At 44.5% G+C, this 20,549-nt stretch overlaps 2 protein-coding genes across 8 annotated transcripts in view; one reads left to right on the top strand and one right to left on the bottom strand.

Moving 5' to 3' along the window:
* Positions 1-302: 302 nt before the first annotated feature.
* On the top strand, positions 303-17,240 carry LOC125985437 (collagen alpha-5(IV) chain-like). Its single transcript, XM_049748284.1, is given in 53 exon segments — positions 303-361; positions 363-489; positions 1,787-1,840; positions 2,441-2,530; positions 2,611-2,655; positions 2,740-2,784; positions 2,871-2,933; positions 3,304-3,357; positions 4,043-4,069; positions 4,568-4,636; positions 4,775-4,837; positions 4,923-4,958; positions 5,066-5,107; positions 7,125-7,202; positions 7,317-7,370; positions 7,473-7,538; positions 8,072-8,116; positions 8,181-8,234; positions 8,331-8,378; positions 8,808-8,892; positions 8,981-9,016; positions 9,185-9,355; positions 9,508-9,600; positions 9,780-9,863; positions 10,250-10,320; positions 10,401-10,589; positions 10,687-10,849; positions 10,937-11,026; positions 11,095-11,202; positions 11,294-11,388; positions 11,487-11,637; positions 11,731-11,841; positions 11,975-12,139; positions 12,223-12,309; positions 12,447-12,587; positions 12,680-12,778; positions 12,859-12,951; positions 13,090-13,229; positions 13,310-13,436; positions 13,561-13,641; positions 13,737-13,835; positions 13,962-14,009; positions 14,165-14,347; positions 14,426-14,556; positions 14,626-14,698; positions 14,769-14,843; positions 14,916-15,041; positions 15,116-15,211; positions 15,329-15,538; positions 15,611-15,788; positions 15,935-16,049; positions 16,296-16,465; positions 16,546-17,240. Coding segments are annotated over 53 exon segments (5,079 nt in total). The 3' UTR covers positions 16,622-17,240.
* The window catches only part of LOC125985435 (fibroblast growth factor 12), a 45,123-nt gene continuing 26,737 nt past the window's right edge, over positions 2,164-20,549 (bottom strand). For 2 of the 7 annotated variants that reach the window (XM_049748276.2, XM_049748275.2), the window contains 3 exons: positions 19,959-20,100; positions 19,180-19,260; positions 18,229-19,098 (listed from right to left, as the gene is read on the bottom strand). In XM_049748276.2, coding sequence (XP_049604233.1) covers positions 18,918-19,098; positions 19,180-19,260; positions 19,959-20,100 — 404 coding nt within the window. In that variant the 3' untranslated portion in view covers positions 18,229-18,917. Of the gene's footprint in view, positions 3,356-4,548; positions 4,649-9,594; positions 10,337-11,997; positions 12,124-12,187; positions 12,280-18,226; positions 19,099-19,179; positions 19,261-19,958; positions 20,101-20,549 lie in introns of those variants that run through there. The other 5 variants (XR_007487313.1, XR_007487314.2, XR_007487315.1 and 2 more) reach the window with 5 other exon arrangements.

The following is a 20,549-nucleotide window of genomic DNA, read 5'->3' on the forward strand; positions in this document are numbered from 1 at the left end:
TCCTGAATGGCTAGAAAGCCTCAAAGCTTCCTTAGTTGCAGTACACAAAGTCAAAGAAATGCATTAAATGTCACCCTCATCTCATTACAGTAGTCCCCATTTCAGAAAGTTCATCACACTTACCCGAATTCAGACATCCAAAGGCGTTGAAGGCAGGATGATGTCCAACAAGATGCAATCTAACTGGTAGAAGTAAAAAAAAGTCTCATGGTCAGATGAGCTGGAGCTGGTAGTTTTCAGCTCGACGTCATCTGAGCACCTCCCCTCTCTCAGGGTCACGCAATCCAGAAGCATGAAAATGAATGTCAAAGCAGCGTGCATGGTGCGTAGCAGTCGCAGCATCAGGGCGAGCGGGCGTGGATCACTCCTGACGACTCGTCTTATGATTTGGCTGGAGACCCAGTGAGAGGAAAAGAGATGGAAAGAAGAGGGTTGCTGCTTCCTCTGATCCTAATTGCTGTGCTGCTGACCCACGTCGGTGCCAAGAAGGTAAGAATACGTATTTGGCAGCCGGAACAATAGTTGGCTAAACTTCATACCAGAGCAAAAGAAACGTTTTCTAACTTTTGCCAAACGTCTATTCCCTGTTGCCTTGACTTTTGGTGTGCCTGCCAACATCTTGCATCTTGACGAGAAGAGTTTGTTTGTGTGACTGTAAGCATTTCAGAATACTTTGTGGCTCACCAAGTTGGTGGGCCTTTGTGTGAGAGCGCTTAGAGGGCAAAGGACAGAATGCTGCTGAATTAAACAAAATACTTTGAAGTCCTCTGAACCACTGCTCCCTTGTATTGGATGTGCAGGGGTCAAACTCGGGACCAGGGGCTGGATCTGGACCCGCCACATTATTTTATGTGGCCCATGAAAACAAATGTTGTACAAGTTACATGATTCTTGCTCAAATCTCCTTAAGTTAAAGAAAAGAAATCCTCAGATATTGCAGCATATGGTCCCCTTTTATCTATTATCTTTGACTTGGGGTTTTAAAAGGAGTTATTCATTTGTAAGGCCATGGGCGGGGATAACTCAGGTGGTCCGCAAAACAAAAGAAAGAATCCCCAACAATTCCTCAAAAATGCTGCAAAAGGGATGGGTACAAATATGGGAAAAGAATCTGGGAAAAGAATCTTTAAAAAAAGAAAACTTCATTATTTAGTCTGGCAGCTGGGAGGGTCAAAGCATATTTAAGGGGGGGGGGGGGGGGGGGACACACAGTCCCCCTATAGCTCTGCCACTACTGAATTGGCGCAGCATCAGGAGCAACTTGGGGGTTGAGTGTTCAGACTACGACTCATTCATGGGGGCCTTCAAAAAAAAAAAAAAAAAAAAAAAAAGAGTTTGACACTGCTCATTCATGGGGGCCTTCAAAAAAAAAAAAAAAGAGTTTGACACTGCTCCTTGAAGGAGTCAGCATTTCAAATCATGCCAAATAAAATCAAGACCAAATTAATGAAGTTTCTTCCATGATCATCTCTCTCAATACATGAATTGGAAATCACTGCTCAAGCTTGTAGAAGCCATAGAGGCCAAAGTGGTATAGCAGTAGCTTGCTGGGCTCCACTTCGATTGAGCAAATGCTAAAGGTTCCAACTCCTAACACTGAGTGTGCCATGGAAATTGATGTCTCACTGTTATTGGAAGAAATTGATCCCATAAATCCCGTCCTTCCCTCCATGACTCCACTCAAACGCATTGATCGCCTGCCTTTACATACTATGAGCAGATTGGGCTTGCAGAGGCAAGTGTGACACTGGACTGACTACTGTATACAGTATGTTGTGTGTTTCAGTGCGTGTGCAGCGGAAAGTCACCATGTCACTGTGAAGGAGTCAAAGGCAACAGGGTGAGTGATGCATTGCATTATTTCATGTGGGTCATATGTGCACGGTAAGTTACTGATGTTGATGATAACAGACATTTGATGAACACAGGCTTGGAGCCATGAAATTTCCAAGGACTAAAACCTAAAAAAAAAGGGATTAAAAGTAATCACTTTTTTTTTTTACATCTTAAGCATGTTTAAAGCTATGCAATACACACACACACACACACACGTACACAAACAGGAATTAGCTTCTCAACATTCTTGTTTGCTACCTTATCAAGAGGGACCAGATGGAGCCATATACAGTACAAACTAAAGTTCCCTTTTAAGAACTGCAGCTGTTACTGGGAGCATTTCATCGTTTTTATTTGTACTCAAGAGCAGACATAGTAAATGAATCAAATCAGTCCATATTCTACCCCGCCCACAGCTGGTAGAGTAGCTGCTTATTACATTTCTTTTTACCTCATCACAAGAGACCAGATGATGTATTTTTCTCATTTGGATCCATTCGTCTCATTTCTATAACGCTTCGATGAAAGGCACGGACGGATGCTCTCTGGACTGAAAAGCGTTGGAGTCAATTTGTTATTGAATTTCCCAAACGATCCCACACAGGGAGACAGGGGTCTTCCAGGAAGTCTCGGCCCTCCAGGACCAGAAGGCCACAGGGGAATAAAAGGTCACGCTGGGCCAAACGGACTAAAGGTACATTTCGTTCCTAGCAGTTTCACATCACTGTAATTCCACGTCAAGAGCAGAGTAGCAACGGTTATTGTGTTCTGCAGGGCAACACTGGGCCTGATGGGCCAGTTGGCCTCGTAGGAGACCCGGTAAGAAAATCAAACACAGCCTTGTTTCCGTTTACTGGACATGTAAAGTTGGAATAGGTCCGATGATTACTGTATGTCTTACAGGGTCCCGAAGGCAAAGAGGGATTTGCAGGCTCGCACGGTTTACCGGTGCACTACAACTCTTATTTACCTCAAGTGTTGTGCTGTGTTTGTCCGCAGATAGATTGGCCGTTAATGCGTTTCTTCATTCATAGGGCATTCCGGGTCTGCAGGGCCCACCTGGGGAACCGGGGGCTCCAGGGTGCAATGGAACAGATGTGAGGAAGTGTTCATGTAGCACCATGGGATGGTTTCTCGGACAAGGAAAATGAAAATCACTTGAGACCAGTGTTTTGTTTAAGTTGTTTCCATTGAATTTGGTGACAAATTTCATACACTCATTTCAGGATATTTGGCTGAAATTTCTGGATGAACCAAAAATGCACCGTCATTTTTATTGTCAGATGAACCTAAGATTCACTGATCACTGTTTTGTACAACTTGCTTGTCTTTAGCAAGGAGCTGAAAAACAAACGGACGAGGTGAATGCTTTGCCTTTCTGTGACCAGTGTCTCTACGTATCTCTGTTCTGGGTGAACAAAGCTAAAGAGTGGCACGTGAAAGCATTTGAAAATGTTTTTGTTTTAGGGAGAAGATGGCTTTCCTGGTGCTAATGGTGTCCCTGGACTGGATGGACTCCCTGTAAGATGACAACGCAATTTATAGAGTTGAGATACCTCTGAAGTCGAACAATGTCCTCAGCATTTTTTGCCATTTGTTTACAGTAGATACGTAAATTTTTTGAAACAAACAATTTGAACTAATCATGTCACAATAGTTTTGCCCTGATCTATTTGATAAAATGACTCTATAGCGTTTGCTTTTTGGTGAACATAAAAAGCTGACTACAGAGGATTGCATCATTTTCAGCCCAGGCTAGGCTGACCTTGTTGAGTTGGCCTACGTCCTGCTTTTATCTTCTTTCAAATCTGCACAGTGAAAAACAATTGTGTGCTGCCATCCCATGCCCAACCCAAAATCTACACAGCCTGCAACAAAACAGTCTTATATGTAACTACGCAATGTTCGATCAGACTTCTTTTTGTTTTCTTCACACCGATACCGGCACTCACCCGCCAATACTGATGCCAAGTATCAATATCACTAGTACTTTTGAATGATAGAATATCAATTAACACAATCATAACAATCATTTCATTGTCACAATGTATCGCAAGCAGCAAAATGAGCGCCAAATTCCGCATTGTCCGACTAAAGAGCTCTCAGTGGATCATGGGTTTTCCATGACACCATAGTTAATTGAAGACTGCCACCATCAAAGCCTTTATCTAGTATTGAAACTTGACTCCTCGTTTTTAATTCACAGGGTCCTCCGGGTCCTCCTGGACCAAAGGTAATAAAATACATGCTGCGCCAGCTGAGGTCAGTTGCTAAGCACTTTTTCTACAAGTGTTTATTTAGGTCGGAAAAGAGTAAAAGTGCCCAGGACTGCCCTTTTGGAAGTTTCTTGCAGGGATCCTGCCTGATGTACCCAAATAAAAAAAATAAATAAAATAAAATAAAAGATGGAAATTATAATAACATGACGCGGCACAAACATCTGAGCCTCCCCGAGGTCCCCGAGCTAATTTCGGAACACATTCGAGTGGGACCAATAGCCTGTTTCAATATTAGCTTTGAAATTTGCTGCTGCTACTACTACTGTACCTGAATTGCCCTTTCAATCACACCTGAAGGACCGACCATATTAAGAAGGAAACCTACTGCTGCCTGTTTATTTATTTTTTTCTTTCTTTATATTACACCTAATCTTGTATTATTTTGTATATGTTTAATAAAAACGTGGAAAAAATAAATAAAAATTTGAACAACCTTTTGGGCATTTCTGCAGGGTCAGTCTGCAGTGTCAGTTGGGGCAATTCCGGGGCCACCAGGACTTCCAGGGAGAACAGGAGTACCGGTAAATGTTTTCCTTATACAACAAGAAAACGTTCCGATTTAACAACATTCAAGGGGTACAGACATAAAATGACAGTATGAACAATTTGAGGTGATGTTACAAATGGATGCATATTTCTGTCTGGGATCAATATTTTAGGGAGCGCCAGGTTTCCAGGGAATACCTGGGCCACAGGGAGACTCGGGATCTCGTGGACCTGATGTGAGTCAAATGGTTACACTGTGCAGGATTAAAACATCACAAACTGTCAATTTGAAGCGATGACTTTTATTTATTTTTTTAACAGGGGCTTCCGGGCCCTGCAGGGCTTCCAGGGTCGAAGGTAAAATTGAATATTTGTGCCCAAAAAGCTTAATCTGTGACTCTTGAGCCTTTTGTTTAAAAAAAATAAAATAATAATGATATATATATATATATATTGTATTTTAGGGTCAAGGAGGCATAGGTATTCCAGGACCAGCTGGACCAAAGGTAATATATTTTAAAATACTAGATACTAGTAATAGATGTCATAACGCCGAACACGGGTGAAGAAACGGCTACCCCTCAAGTGATGTCACTAAAAATATTGCAAAAAAAGAAACAAAAAGGCCTCCATTACAGTAGGCCCTTGCATACTTGCAAAGTCAAAGTCAAAGTCCCAATGATCATCGTCACACACACATCTGGGTGTGGTGAAATTTGTCCTCTGCATTTAACCCATCCCCATTTGATTTTAATCCATCCCCTGTGGGAGAGGGGAGCAGTGAGCAGCAGCGGTGCCGCGCTCGGGAATCATTTGGTGATCTAACCCCCCAATTCCAACCCTTAATGCTGAGTGCCAAGCAGGGAGGCAATGGGTCCCATTTTTATAGTCTTTGGTATGACCCGGCCGGGGTTTGAACCCACAACCTTCCAGTCTCAGGGCGGACACTCTACTACTAGGCCACTGAGCTTGCAGATTCATCATTTGAGTTGCCCAACACTTAAAGGCCGAGAGACATCCCTTTTTTTTTTTTTCCAATTAGAACGGAATTTGATAGAATGTATAAAAAGAACACATTTGCCGCATTGGAAATTAAAAATGGACACCGATTACTAAGAATAAAGCTAAAATTAAATGCCAGTTTATCGATCGGGTTCCGCACGCAGCCACACCGGTGGCGCCATTACTGTGACGTCACAAGTTGTACATCCGGATCTCAACAAACCCAAACAACATGGCAGATGATAGCGACAGCTCCGTTTCTAGCGGCAATATTAGCATCATTTTATCCGATTCAGAAACCTCTTTTGACGCAGAATATGATGAATCTAGCAGTTCACTTGGGCTGAGCGGAGCACATTTTCTGAATTGTGCCCCTCCCCACTCTGGTTAGGTTGGCATAGTAAAAAGTGCTCTTGGGGGCTTTAGAATGCCGAGTTGATCTCGGCACATGAAGAAATGACCACCTGCAATGTTTGGTTTAGGTTTTATGAGCATTTTTAATTTTATTGCTTAGATCGCATTTTCTCGACGAGTTGAGCACGTTTTCTGAATTGTGCCTCTCCCGTCACTGTGGTTAGGTTGGCATAGTAAAAAGTTCTCAGGGGGCTTTAGAGTGCCGAGTTGACCACTGCGCATGGAGATATGAACATCTGCAGCGTTTGGTTTAGGTTTTAGGCGCATTTTTTATTTTATTGCTTAAATCGCATTTTTTCGACGAGCTGAGCACTTTTTCTGAATTGTGCCCCTCCCGTCACGCTTCGACATACTTTTCAAAGTCAAAGTCTCAAAGTCAAAGTCTCCTTTATTGTCAATTCCTCCGCATGTCAAGACACACAAAGAGATCAAAATTACGTTTCTCACTATCCCAGGGTGACAAGACAGAGTTCACAACGCACATACAAGTAAACAACACAGGAAAAATAAAACAAGAAGATGAACAATAAGAGTGATAGCACGCTAGCCGCTCCCGAAGCACAGCAGAGTCCGGAAAGATGACAGTCAACCAGGCCACTGTGAACACGAGCACACAGCAGGCACGCACTGTCCGGTTCGTGGATCCTATCAGGCGAACGCAACCCATCTTGTCGTCCCGCGAACGAACGTACGCCAGGAAAATGGAAGGCACGGCTGGGCGAGCTGGGTTGGCCGCAAGCCTGGCCCGACGTCTCCGCGCCGGCCCCTCTTCTCTTTTTGTTTACATTCACTGAAGCTAAACGCGTACAACTTGAGACGTCATGAGACGTCACTTCCGGCTGGCGGCTCGGTGCAGTCAAACTTGTCTGTGCGGCAAATTTAAATTATATTTTTCAGAGCAACAGCTTCCTTTTCGTTGTTTCGATCGTCAATTTATATTTATAAGCCCATAAGCTAACTAAAACCGATTTATACATATACCAGTGTCTCTGGGCCTTTAAAGAGGGCATCAAAAGCATCATTAACTTCAAAACGTTCTGATTTGTTTGCATCAAATCTCATTGGTTGCATTTGCCATTAACAAGTCATATTCATCTTTTAATTTAGGGGAGACAAGGCCCTCCAGGCCCACCTGGACCACCAGGTCGCATCAGGGAGTTTTTCACTGAGAGTCTCGTGTTAAAGGTGAGTAAGTAAACTGCACATGATTTACTTGTGCATTATTTATTGCACGTTGGGTGTGGAACTACAAAAATAAGCCAGATCGGCAATAAGGTATGAATGTGACTTGGTTGTCAGGGAGCAAAAGGAGACACAGGGGATACCGGAGAAAAAGGTTGCAAAGGTCCTCAAGTAAGTTCTTCTAGATACCTATCTAAATCTGTGTAGTGGTCTCGATATTCATTCATTCATTCATTCTTTCGTTCATTCATTCCCTGAATGATATTTTCTCAGGGAGACCCTGGTGATGGCTACCACACAAAAGGAGCAAAGGGAGATCGAGGTCAAGTGGGTCCAGAGGTATACAATATGTACAGTATAGCTCTTTTTTTTTTGCATCTCTTTTTATGCACGTAGTATCTACATTTCTATATGAACATGCGGTCCAATATTTCATTTAAAAACATAAGACAACAGAGGGCAGTAGTGTGCAGCAATAACGAAAATGGGCTACGTAAGGACGTTTCATGTCACGTGCCATTAAACGACCGAGCATTAGACTGAAATATTCTTATTGTGAATTTGACGTCTTTGAAGGGTGTCTGTCACCTTTGCCAATATGAGCAAGAATGGGTTGACAGCAATACTGTTGAGCCCTTGCCGCTCCTGCAAGGCAGCCTCTGTGAATAATGCAACAGAGGTTCTCCCCAGTCGCAAGCGGTTGCTGCGTTTATGATGACTGGCATGTAATGTGTCCGGACCCAAAGAACTTTAATGGGAAAAGAAATGAATGGCCGCCGGCAACGCCGTGTCGTCATTCGAGCAAACAAAGGGTACTGAACTGATTGAATGCATGGACTCAATGTCCTCACTGGACTTAATTGTCCTTGCAGGGAAAGCTGGGGAAGGATGGTGAACCTGGACCAGCAGGATTTATGGTAGGGATGGTATTTGCACAGAGTGGTGTTATGGCGTTGATTAGAACATATTGGGTGTGTTTAGGGAAGGCCTGGTCCCAGAGGTGCGCCAGGATATCCAGGGGAAACGGGAGGGACGGTCAGTAATCGCTTCTTTTCCCTGTAATGTCATTGCAATTGTTGATGGGTTGCCATGTGGTTGATTCAAATCGATCACACCTCTCTGTCATTTTAGGGTGCTAAGGGCGATCGAGGTCAACCTGGTCAACCTGGGGAAACAAAGGTAATTGCATCATTCGAATTTATAGTACGTACGTACGTATGTATCAGAAGGAGTCCCCATTGTAGTCCCCATTTCAAACAGTTCCCAAGTGTTGTCAAATGACAATATATGTACTGCGGTTATTAAAAGCCCTGTGGCCACTGTGGCTCCGTAGCTTCAGCCAGCCGAGCCAATCAGGTCATGGGCAGAGAAACTAATTGTCAGACGGCTATTATGTAAATAAGCCCCACTTATACAGCGCTCTCACAGAGGCAGATAAAAGATTGGACTTGGTTGCTTCATTTCACACTCCACGCTTCCCAAAGACCCAACTGTTTGTATAGAAGTCGTTAAAAACTTCATTTCCCATAATATGGATGGCCCCTTTAAGGTTCATCAAGGACTAATGTGAGCTGTGGGCTGCTTTTTAAAAGGATTATTTCTTTGCAGATAGTGGGAACCGTGGATAGCCTGCTGAAAGGATACATGGGAGAACCAGGTGATCCAGGCCAACCTGGACGTACTGGACGCCAAGGTGAATGACCATACAGTACAGTAATGTAGTAACTGCAAACTTGCTATGAAAGCTTTTTCTGATTTCTTTTCTTTTCTTTTCTTCCCAGGCAATGTGGGATTTCCTGGACCTGATGGACTGCCAGGTGCTTACCACTTAACCAAGTTTACAATACATGGGCAAAAGTAGTGGGACACCTGCCTACAGGACTTGAAAACATTGTAGAGCTGCCTTTTGCACTCACACTTAAGGGCTGTGTTCCAAAACACACGTAAACATTCCTAAATCAGCAGCCACTCAACTTTTTGTACAGGGGGTTCATCTGATCGACAAGGGCCACCAGGTCCTGATGGTTCTCCGGGTCCCAAGGGAGATCCTGGTGACCCGGGTGATAATTATCCAGGCCCTTCTGGTGCAGAAGGAGATCCTGGTGAACCAGGACTTCAAGGTGATGAAGGTCCACCTGGACTACCTGAAGACGAAGGTCTGTGCGTGCAGATGTTTTGAAAATGCTCAATGTCGCTCCAACTTTGTGCACTGTTTGTTCGGTTAGTGATAACCAGGTTGGAAAGGTGTCAATATGAACTGGACTATTGAACAATGATTTTAGGTGTTAAGAATTCTTGTTGTTTCCAGGTGAAAAGACAATTGTCAAAGGGCTGCCGGGACTGAAGGGTGTCAAGGGTATGCCCGGGCCAGGAGGATACGACGGGATGTATGGAATGAAAGGTGGGCAGAAACACTGTTGAAAATGCTAGTTGTTGAATTGATTTGCTGATGGCCACCTACGTACGTATAAGCAATGGCAGTTTATGTGCCAGAACAGTTCACAATAGTCTGAACATTTTGAAGTCAATTAACATTCCAAAAGAAACTTTTCAAATCATTCCCGTGGCTGCTTTAAACAGGGGAGAAGGGCGAGCCCTGCGTTGATTGTGTGAAGGAAGGTGTACCAGGCCCACCAGGTCGGCAAGGGCCGCAAGGATTACCAGGTAAGAGTATCGAATCATCGTCAAAATGAAGTCGCTAGGCTCAAAGGTTTGATCGAAAATAAAATTAGATATCACTTATTCATTTCATTACTTTCAAATGAGTATTCATATTCATTTGATGATTTTAAAACGAGTTTGAACACGACATTTTGGAGCTGCCATCGCACAGATGTGCCTTTGACTGTTGTTCTTCTTTAGAGTGAAAACGAGTTGATGCTACATAAATCTGACAATTGCAGCCAAACGACGTCCTCGATTTCACCTCAATCAATGAAATCCTACTACAGTTCATCGATGAATTGCTTATTATGCCATCTCCAGCCAAAACCTGAATATGGATGCTAATCCTGCAGAAATGCTCATATTCCTACATGTACATTGTTCAGGATTTAATCAAGGACCAGGAGCTAAAGGTGACTCAGGTTTCCCAGGAAGTCCGGGCTTGCCTGGAAGTCCGGTAAGAAAAGTTGTATCTGGGGGGAAAAAAGGATTACATTTCTTTTTTTTATGTTAACATACAGTCATTCCTCTGCCAAGGGTTCTATTGGTATACCAGGTGTACCAGGCTTCCCTGGACAAAAGGGAGAGCCGTTTTATGACTTCAGACCAGGAGAAAAAGGGGAGAAAGGAGACACGGGACATATTGGCAGGCCTGGAAACGATGGCCACCCTGGGTCTCCAGGACGGCGAGGTCTCAAAGGTGTCCAGGGCCCTCCAGGGGATTCGGTGAGAACATTTGGCCGCGGAAATCTTTCCAGTTTTTCTAACGAATAATAACCGGAGCAATTTCAATCACATTATTTCTTCTTTATCTACGCTTTAGTTTAGTAGAGAGGGAGCAAAAGGTTTTCCAGGTCCACCAGGGCTTACGGGGAGACCAGGACCACAAGGATACCCTGGAGCAGAGGGGTATGGGCCTGCTGGACCTCGAGGAACCAAGGGCAATTTGGGGGTACCTGGGTTCCCAGGGTCACCTGGATTTCCAGGTGCATAAACATTTGGATATGAATGCAGAAACCCAAAAGACAAGTAGACATGCTTATCAGATCTCCTCTCTTATCCTACCATGGTAGGCCAGAAAGGAGAGCCAGGCTTCATTCACGCAAAAGGCCTGCCTGGACCACCTGGGTTTAAAGGTCAAGAAGGATTACCAGGAAGGCCAGGTAATGTATCCAGGAATACGCACTAACTGATGAAAGTGTCATTCACTCTTAAACAAACCTATTTCCAGGTGTTCCAGGCACTCCAGGTTTCATAGGCAGGCCTGGCTTCCCAGGACAGAAAGGGGAAAGAGCAGATGACGCATATCCTGGACCACCAGGGTTTCCAGGAGAGAAAGGTTGTTTACACGCCCCGAAATTGTAACATTATAGCGATGACTTGGGCTACAACACAAACTATAGAACTAAACGTATGCGTGTGTTATACAGGTGACAAGGGGTTGCCAGGAAACCCAGGTCTCCCGAGTATCGGCCCTCCTGGTCTGCCAGGTCGACAAGGCCTTCCTGGTCTTCCAGGAGTGAAGGTCAATAACAAAAGCAACCTTAAAACTGCACAAATACTGTAGACTGTGTTAACACATTGCAAACAAAGGCTCGGTTTTCTTTCTAATGTCATGTTCAGGGCGATGGTGGTTATGGACTGCCAGGACCGAGCGGCCCACCAGGCCTTCCTGGAAATGATGGTGCTCAAGGGCCTGGAGGAGATCCTGGACTACCTGGCTCACCAGGGAATCCGGGATTACGAGGAAATCCAGGGTCATCGGGAGAAAAAGGTTGTCACAGACTCTTTCATATATAAAGAGGAGGTTGAAATCAATCAAATCAATTCCTCCATTCATTATCTGCTGTTTCCATGTTATGTTTAGGAAATAAAGGAGAAATTGGCCCAGGGGGACCAAAAGGTAGTAAAGGCTCATGTGAGCCTCTTCCTGGACCAGCGGGGCCACCAGGACTAGATGGCAATCCAGGACTGCCAGGTAAGTGTCCTCCTCCCAAAAAAACAGCTCACAAGTTGCTGTTTTTTTTTTTTCTACTTTATAGTATCTTTACAATACTTCTGTGTTCACCTGATCACCATTTTGTTAAATGGCTTTACCTTCCCTGTCCTAGGCCCGGATGGGCTGCCAGGTGAAAAGGGAAACAGAGGATTCCCTGGGTTTGGTAAACCTGGCCCTCCAGGTGAACCGGGTCATCCCGGGCCAACGGTACCAGGTCCTCCAGGGGTGACTGGACTCAAAGGAGTTAAGGGACAAAATGGCCTACCGGGCCAAATGGGTATGGTGATATTTGACACCAACATCACAAACCACTATGAAAACTTACTTTTGATTGTTTTTAATCTACTTGGGTTTTCTCAGGAGTGAGAGGAGATCCTGGACCAGATGGATTACCAGGATACGGACCACAAGGATTGCCTGGAATTATAGGACAACCAGGGCAAATTGGTATACAAATGAACTTCACTTGACTTCACAAACAGCTTGACCTGGCTTCTTAATCCGAGTTGAAATCATCACAAGGGACATGTAAAGACAGCACTCATGTGACCTGCATGGAATCCTTTTTGATGGATTGTTTACAGGTGACCCTGGTCGAGCTGGAAACAAAGGTTCCTCGGGCCCTCCAGGAATGACTGGGGACCCAGGACCCAGGGGTCCCCCGGGAGCTCCGTCTCCACAACCTATAGAACGTACTGGCCCCCCAGGAGACCCTGGCCCACCAGGTGACTTCATTTACCAATTTACTGTATGAAATGATGTGACATTTGATGATTCCATGCACAGTAAATAATTCTGCTGTAACTGCATGCACCAGGTGAACGTGGAGCAGTTGGTCCCTGGGGAGATACTGGAAGTATTGGAACAAAAGGACCAAGGGGAAATACTGGAGCACCAGGGAGGCCTGGGGGAAGAGGTGTATTTCCCCACCCCATGTTCAATGCATACAAACGTGACAACAATACTAATTTTGAGAATGATATGCGTTATGTCCAGGTCCACCAGGTGACCCAGGTATTCCAGCATTCTTGAAAGGAGTACCTGGACCCCCCGGGGTACCAGGAGATCCAGGCCTCCAAGGCAATCCTGGTAAGTATAAACTGTATGTATAAAATGTATGCTTTCATTTAATACCTAATCAGGTGCATCTAATATTAAATTCATTTGTAAACTCGGTGTCTGGAATTAGATCTGTACTGTTGTTAATATACCGTAATGCTCAAATAGGATTAAAGGGACTAAAAGGAGATCAGGGAGTCTCTGGAGAGCCTGGCACAATTGGGGCTCCAGGTCCAAGGGGGTACAAAGGAGAACAGGGAGAACCAAACTATGAGGCGTACGGCCCACCTGGACCGATGGGACAAAAGGTGAAAAAATAAGACGTTAGACTATTTGTCCGGAATCAAATGTACATCTCAACGAAACAAATCATGTAAATTTTCTTCAGGGGGAACCAGGATTAAGCAACACACACACAATGAAGGGTGCAAAAGGACAGCCTGGTACTGTTGGAGAACATGGTTTACCAGGATTTAATGGACTCAAAGGGGAACCAGGACCCAAAGGACAAAATGGTCTGGCAATTTATTATAGGCCTTTATGTCTTCTAATATCATCTATCCATCCATCCATCCGTTTTCTGTACCGCTTTGTCCCCATGGGGGTCGGACCTTATTTTTCTCAATCCTATTGTTCCAGGTTCACCTGGATATCAAGGACCAAGAGGTTCAGATGGACCTCAGGGAAGCAAAGGACGGCGAGGACCCAATGGACCACCAGGCAAAGTCCATTGAAATGTTTAATAGGGAAGAATGCAACAAAATGAGTCTGCATTACATTCAATAGTATTATCTTTTGCTTTTGATGGTTTTCAGGTACCCAAGGCCCACCAGGTGGTTTTGGGCCTCAAGGTCCCAAAGGCAATCAGGGACAGGATGGCATCCCCGGACCACCAGGAGAGAAAGGAGATACAAGTGAGAGACAGCAAATTTTCAATGTCTATTTCCTAGACAATGCTGTATTTTGACATGCATTGAAACGCAAATGATACTTTCTGTGTTGCGTCCAATTAAAATGTTCCGATTCTTCCTCGTATACAGTTGTGATCGAGGGACCACCTGGTTCACGTGGTGACCCAGGTCAGCCAGGTGAGCCTCTGACTTCAAAATATCTCAGTTTACTTCTTAGAATATACGTATGATCTAAAAAGAGGTACGGAATGAGCAGAGAATGTGTAACTTGATTAGCTAAATGGGTACATTCGTGACAGTTGGATTCGAAAGCTCATCTTCCTGTTCTGTAGGTCTTTCTGGCAATCTTGGTTTGCCTGGCCCACCTGGTCCAGCAATTCCCGGATTAAGAGGAGACAGAGGACCTCCTGGATCATATGGGGTCTCAGGCCCCAGAGGACCACCGGGAGGAGATGGGGCATGTTACCCCGGGGCTAAAGGAGACCGTGGAGTCGATGGCCATGCGGGTAGGCCAGGTGAGTACATTTCTTCACAAATTAAATGACTCGCATCTTTTGTCGCACATCATCAAACTCAGCTTTTGTTGGTCAAAGGTTATCCTGGTCCACCTGGACCTCCAGGCCCTCCTGGACCTGGACTGAAAGGGAACAGAGGAGAACCAGGCCCGACAGGGAGACCAGGTTACACAGGACCGCTAGGAGAGCCAGGCAATCCTGGTCCACCTGTATGTGATTTGTATGGCATTGGAGTCCTGTTTTGATATGAGGAGGTTTTGACTAATTTACTTTGTCAGGGTCCAAGAGGCACACCTGGAAATCCAGGACCAAGAGGTGACTCTGGTCCCACTGGAAACAATGGGTACCCAGGTAAGCGTTTTAACTATATGTACGTATATCATTCAAAAAGTAGCAATAGCCCTAACTGAATATTTTACAGGTGACAAGGGAGACCACGGAAATTTACCCGGCCCACCTGGTCCACCTGGGTCTAAGGGTTTTCCAGGACAACCTGGTGAGTACACTCATTGAGATGCAAAGTTTAGACTCTACATCACCATTCTATTATCTTTTTTTTTTCCATCAGGCATCAAAGGTAAACCAGGATATGGTAGGGTAATATATGAATCAGGACCCCCAGGCTTACATGGTTCTCCTGGCTACCCTGGGCCCCCTGGGAACACTGGACCAGTGGGACCACCAGGCCAAACAGGTGCAAAGCTTAACCTCTCTTTAAACCATGCACACTTGGTACATTGTTGCAACTCAATATGTTATGTTTAAAAGGTCTCCCGGGTATTAAAGGAGTCCAAGGTTCCAGCCCGGTGGGGCCACCTGGATTTACTGGGCACAAGGGAGACAAAGGAGCATCAGGTTTGCCAGGTGTGTGCAGGAGTGTACTTGTTGGTATAAAATGCAGAAAATCATATCACGCTGATTGCACTTTGTGACGTACTAAAAGAGACAAATCAAGTAATATTTTTCTGGTTCCCTTTTCAGGTCAACCGGGAGGCTATGGAGATCCAGGCAACAAGGGCCAAAAGGGAGTACAAGGGGAAAGTGGCTATGGCTATGTGACCAGTTTCCTGATTGCGCGACATAGTCAGAGTACTCAGGTGCCTAGGTGCCCTGAAGGCACCACCCTTATTTACGTTGGCTACTCTTTCCTCTTTATCAACGGAAATGAACGAGCTCATGGTCAAGACCTTGGTAAGAGAACTCTTCAAGTCCCAGAAGCCTTCCGTTTGATCCTTTGATGAACCATTTCCAACCGAACGTCAGGCACCTCAGGAAGCTGTCTGCCTCGATTCTCCCCCATGCCCTTCCTCTTTTGCGACACGGAGACAAACTGCCGCTACGCTTCTCGTAACGACTACTCCTACTGGCTGTCCACTGATGCGCCCATGCTTCCCTCCATGGTTGCCTTGACAGGAGAGCAGCTCTCCTCCCACATCAGCAGGTGGGATTTTTGTCCGTGAATATGCAACTAGTTGGTCATGTGATTGTAAAAGTGGCTGTCTTTCGTGGACGTGGGTTTAGTCATTGAGCACGCGTCCTATCTACGTCCACCGGCTTCTCAACAATTTTGTTTCTGTTGTCGAATAGGTGCGCCGTGTGTGAAACTACCTCGAATGTTATAGCGGTCCACAGTCAGACAACTCTGCTACCGGAATGTCCCAGAGGCTGGGATTCCCTCTGGAGTGGCTATTCATTTGTCATGGTAACAGTTCATCACTAAGGGTGGCCCTCCCTCATGTTTGGTATTCTCAGTGTTCAATGCGACTGACTGACTGACTGACTGACTGACTGACTGACTGACTGACTGACTGACTGACTGACTGACTGACTGACTGGCACTGACGGACACTGACGGACACTGACGGACACTGACGGACACTGACTGACTGACTGACACTGACTGACTGACACTGACTAACTGTCTGTCTGTCTCCTTTGGGCATTGAAGCAAACAGGTGCTGGTGCAGAAGGCTCTTCCCAACCTCTAGTGTCTCCTGGCTCGTGCCTTGAACATTTCCGCCAAGTGCCATTCATAGAGTGTCACGGCAGGGGGACGTGCAACTACTACCCTGATTCGTACAGCTACTGGCTGGCATCCGTACACCCTGACATGTTTAGGTACATTTGAAATATGGATGAAATTCTCCACTACTTGTACGTCAGATCCTTCATGGTTTTTTTTGTGTTTGTTTCTACAGTAAACCCATTCCCCAGACGGTGAAAGGACCTTCACGAGAAAACATAATTGGTCGCTGTCGGGTTTGCCGCAAGTAGTAGTAGCAGCAACCTGAAAAATGTGACGGATGCACAAATACTTTTGAGTGCACTTCCCCATGCTCCAGTGACAATGTTTAGCGTCATTTGGCCCGCCCCAGGAAGCAGCGTGTAGGGCTACAGTTTGGCTCAAAATGATTCCACCTCTTCATGAGATCAAATGAAATCTTGACGAGTGACGATGAGACCTCGACTGGACATGCTCAAAGTTTGTTTGCGTTCACAGCATGCAAGGGGCGGGGCCTTTTCGTAGTATATGGGCGGTGGGAGTCGGCATCTGTTAAAGTACAATTTACCTCATGCAGTCCATCATCTTTATTGCGCAAATGTGCCTTGGACTGCAGGCAATGAGAGGCGGCCCGAAAAGGTGCATTTTTACAGTTTTGGGAAGGTTCGATCAGAATTGATTGAAACAGTTGTCATTTGCCCTTTACCGAAAGTACATCCGTGCAATAATCACGCTGTCTAACCAGCATCTTGATATACGTAGCACATCTGTGAGGTGGATTGGTAACTTGGCAAAGAAGTGCTCACAAAGAGAAAATGTTGGTCTGAAGAAACACTTGCATTTACATTTTGTTCTCTGTATGATGTACAATTAAACCTAACATTATTCATACTTTGCGTTAAGGCCACAATTATTTTCATGATCATACTATGCATTATCATGTTTTCACATATTCTTCCTTAACAAACACAAAAATGTAGCCCGTCATTAATGGACACAAAAATCAAAGAGAATGAAATAAAGCAGTTATTACACGACTACTAAAATCCTTCAACCAAAGGCAGAGTCCCAATAAATAACAGGGCAGCACCCAAGCTGCCCCAGGAATTGGCTTGTCGTGGAAATGATGACTCATTCATTGCACTGGCTGTAAAAGTGAATGACATGCTCTTGCTTGAGAATTCCTGCGTAGTTCAAATCCAAACTTGAACTCTTCACTTTAAAAGCTATTTTTGTAAATATGCCTGCATGTTTGACTTCATGTGCGTAACATAGCAAATAGTGCCAAATGCTCATGCTTTTCCACAAGACAAAAATAAGCAATGTCTGCTCGCAGATTGAGTATACGTAGTTGTTCATCACTGTGTGTTTCTGCTCTATTCGCCCAGAAAACGATCCTCAGAGCAACCCCCCGACCCTCCGCAAGGAGCAGTGATTCAAACCCGCTTCCCCATATCTGTCACCGCCATCAGTCGATGGACTGACTCCCCTGCCATAGTTTACACTGAAAGCGACAGCATGCCCAAAACACAGTTGGCACAAGCGTATCCCTTGAAATTGATTGGTGGCAGTCGAAAAGAAGAAACATGACATGAACAAGGAGTGTCGTACTAAGCAGATGCTCTGCCGACAGGTGCCATGGTGAATTCAAGCCTAAGCTTTAAGAGCGCACGGCTGTCAGCTCCAAAGTGTGCGCCCTTAACCGTAGGACCAGTCATTCTCCCACATTGCACTCACTAATTGTTATGGGGGCCGGATGAGGATGCTACACCTTTCGAATTGTTTTAGCATTCGAGTTGGTGGAAGCCTGTCAAGGGCACTCTGTTCCACATGCAGTACATGCATTCTGTGCATTCCTGCAATACACTTCAAGACGGGGAAAAAAGCCACAAATGACAGCAAGTGAACATCTCCAACCAAGATCATCTCATTACTAACCTGTCCCCCACAAATTACCATTTCAAATGTACATATATGACAGTTATTTATTCACAATGTAGTACAGGGAAGTAGAAGAGACCTGGCGCAGGTGCAACTCAGTCATATCCGCCATCTAGTGGTGAATAGTGATAACACAATCGAAAACTGAACAGTGGACCGTGAAATGCATTGGAAAATTATATAGGCTTTTTCTAAAAGCCCAAATTTCTTAAACCTCTGAAGTAAGCACACAAAAAAAAGGCTGTATGATTTTCAAAAGTAAAACAATAACTACCATGCTGCACGTCAAAAAGAATAATGGTTAGGTCATGCACATTAGTGCTTCACCATAAACATTGTAAATAGTGACAAGTATGTCTTCATTTCAACCCTGTTAAGTTAAGCAGAGCAGAAATCTCATTAGAGGTTGACACTAAAACTTACTGCGTGGAACAAATGATCACATGACCTTTATGGCCTCTAGGCTTCACGCAGTTTTGTGGATCCCACTTTATGACACCTGCGAGTTTCATGCCATCATTGTTTATTCACATGGGCGTTGGGCTTTTTTTCCGTATCATGGATGACTTGCTTTTACAGCACACGTCAATGAGAATGGCTGCAAAACTAACAATGTCATCGCCATATTTAAATAGCCTCCACCTTCAAGTCAGCCGGCCGGGCCGGGGTGGGGTGCACAGCTTCAACAGAAACGACAAGACAAGGAAAGATGGTGCACACTTTTTGCTTGGTGGCACTTTTCTGCTTGGTTTTGCCTGCTGTGGGGAAGCCACAAAGCCAACTGAAAGACTTGCAACTTGGCCAAGACCTACCATGGCTCACACAAATACAAGACAACCAGGTAAGAAGGCATCAATATACAGATGGAACATTTATGGAAAATACGTACCATCCGAAAAAATCAACTTTTTGGAGAGTGTGGGGAGCGACGGTGTACCTCGCACAAAAGTGCCATATAAGGACATCCTGCCTGGATTTAGTGTCATTTGGGATGGATATAAAAAAAAAAAAGATGAATTATCTTCATTTGTTAAGTTTCGTTTCCCCCGAGAGATCTGACGTGCTATCCGAGTCACCTGTCAGATTTTTGTCACTCTGATATGCACAGTCGTTCATGTGTGAAATTGCAGTTTAGATATGGCAGATTTTGGATGAATGTCCCCGCTCGCGTTATGTGTGCAAAAGTTTTGAAACTGCGCAGACCACTGCCGGTTCTAATTTACAGTTGAAATGATTTGTCTTGACACATGCTTGAAATATTATTTCAAAGCAACAACAAAAGATGTGAATTGTCTCGAAAGATGATTTTACTCTTCAATAAAAGGGAATTCGATTTAAGGACAATCTAATTGTAAGAATTCAGTTTAATCCGCTCATTTATTTCATTTCAATCTATTTCGAAGAATAACATTTCATAAAATTAATATATTCTAAGAATAATATGTATTTATTTATTTATAAGAATAATTTGATTATAAGAGAGTGCGGCTATAAGATTTGTATTCATTGGAATTGACTATATTTCATGAGGAAATACATGATCGATTTCCAAATAAACAGGATCCTTCACTTTGGTTCTTATTTTTCAGGAAGTGACAGACAAACAGAACACGATGCAGTTGCTCTACGAACTCTTCAAACAAAACAACAAAATAATCTTAGAAGAACCTGGAGAGACGATGGAGCCGGAGGAGAATGAGGAGGAAGGAGGACTGGAGAGGAGAGACAGTCCTGATGTTCGCAAAGCAGGATGCCGAATCTTCTTCTGGAAATCCTGGACTGCCTGCTGACCCTGCCCGCGGCTGCATTGCTGTGTGAAAATCAAAAATAATTTGGCTTCTGCAACCGTTTTGTGTTTTCATTCTGTAACTGCAAAAACACACTTTGTCTGATCACAATCATTTACCTGCCGTATTTCTCAAATACACTTAGCAAAGAACAATTGGGCAACCCAAATGCATCTTATGAAGCTTGCCCTACATGTGGAAGTAAACAAATTAGAATCAATTCTCCTTTATTCCGCATGGACGGTGACAACCACACATCGCTCGTTGACAGCTTTATGGGGTCGGTCATATCTTACACATTACTTGTTGCCTGACATCATGCATTCATTTTAGGATTTGGTGCACAACTTTCTCCACAAATTGCTGACAATGAAAGGAAGGAACATCTGTTTTTTTTTTACAACAGGCAGTCACTTGTTATTGCGTGCACCGTCAGCGGCGACCTCGGCAGACTCCCGGCGGTGTCCTAAAG

This window comes from Syngnathus scovelli, chromosome 17 (genome assembly GCF_024217435.2).
Source record: "Syngnathus scovelli strain Florida chromosome 17, RoL_Ssco_1.2, whole genome shotgun sequence".
NCBI lineage: Eukaryota > Metazoa > Chordata > Actinopteri > Syngnathiformes > Syngnathidae > Syngnathus > Syngnathus scovelli.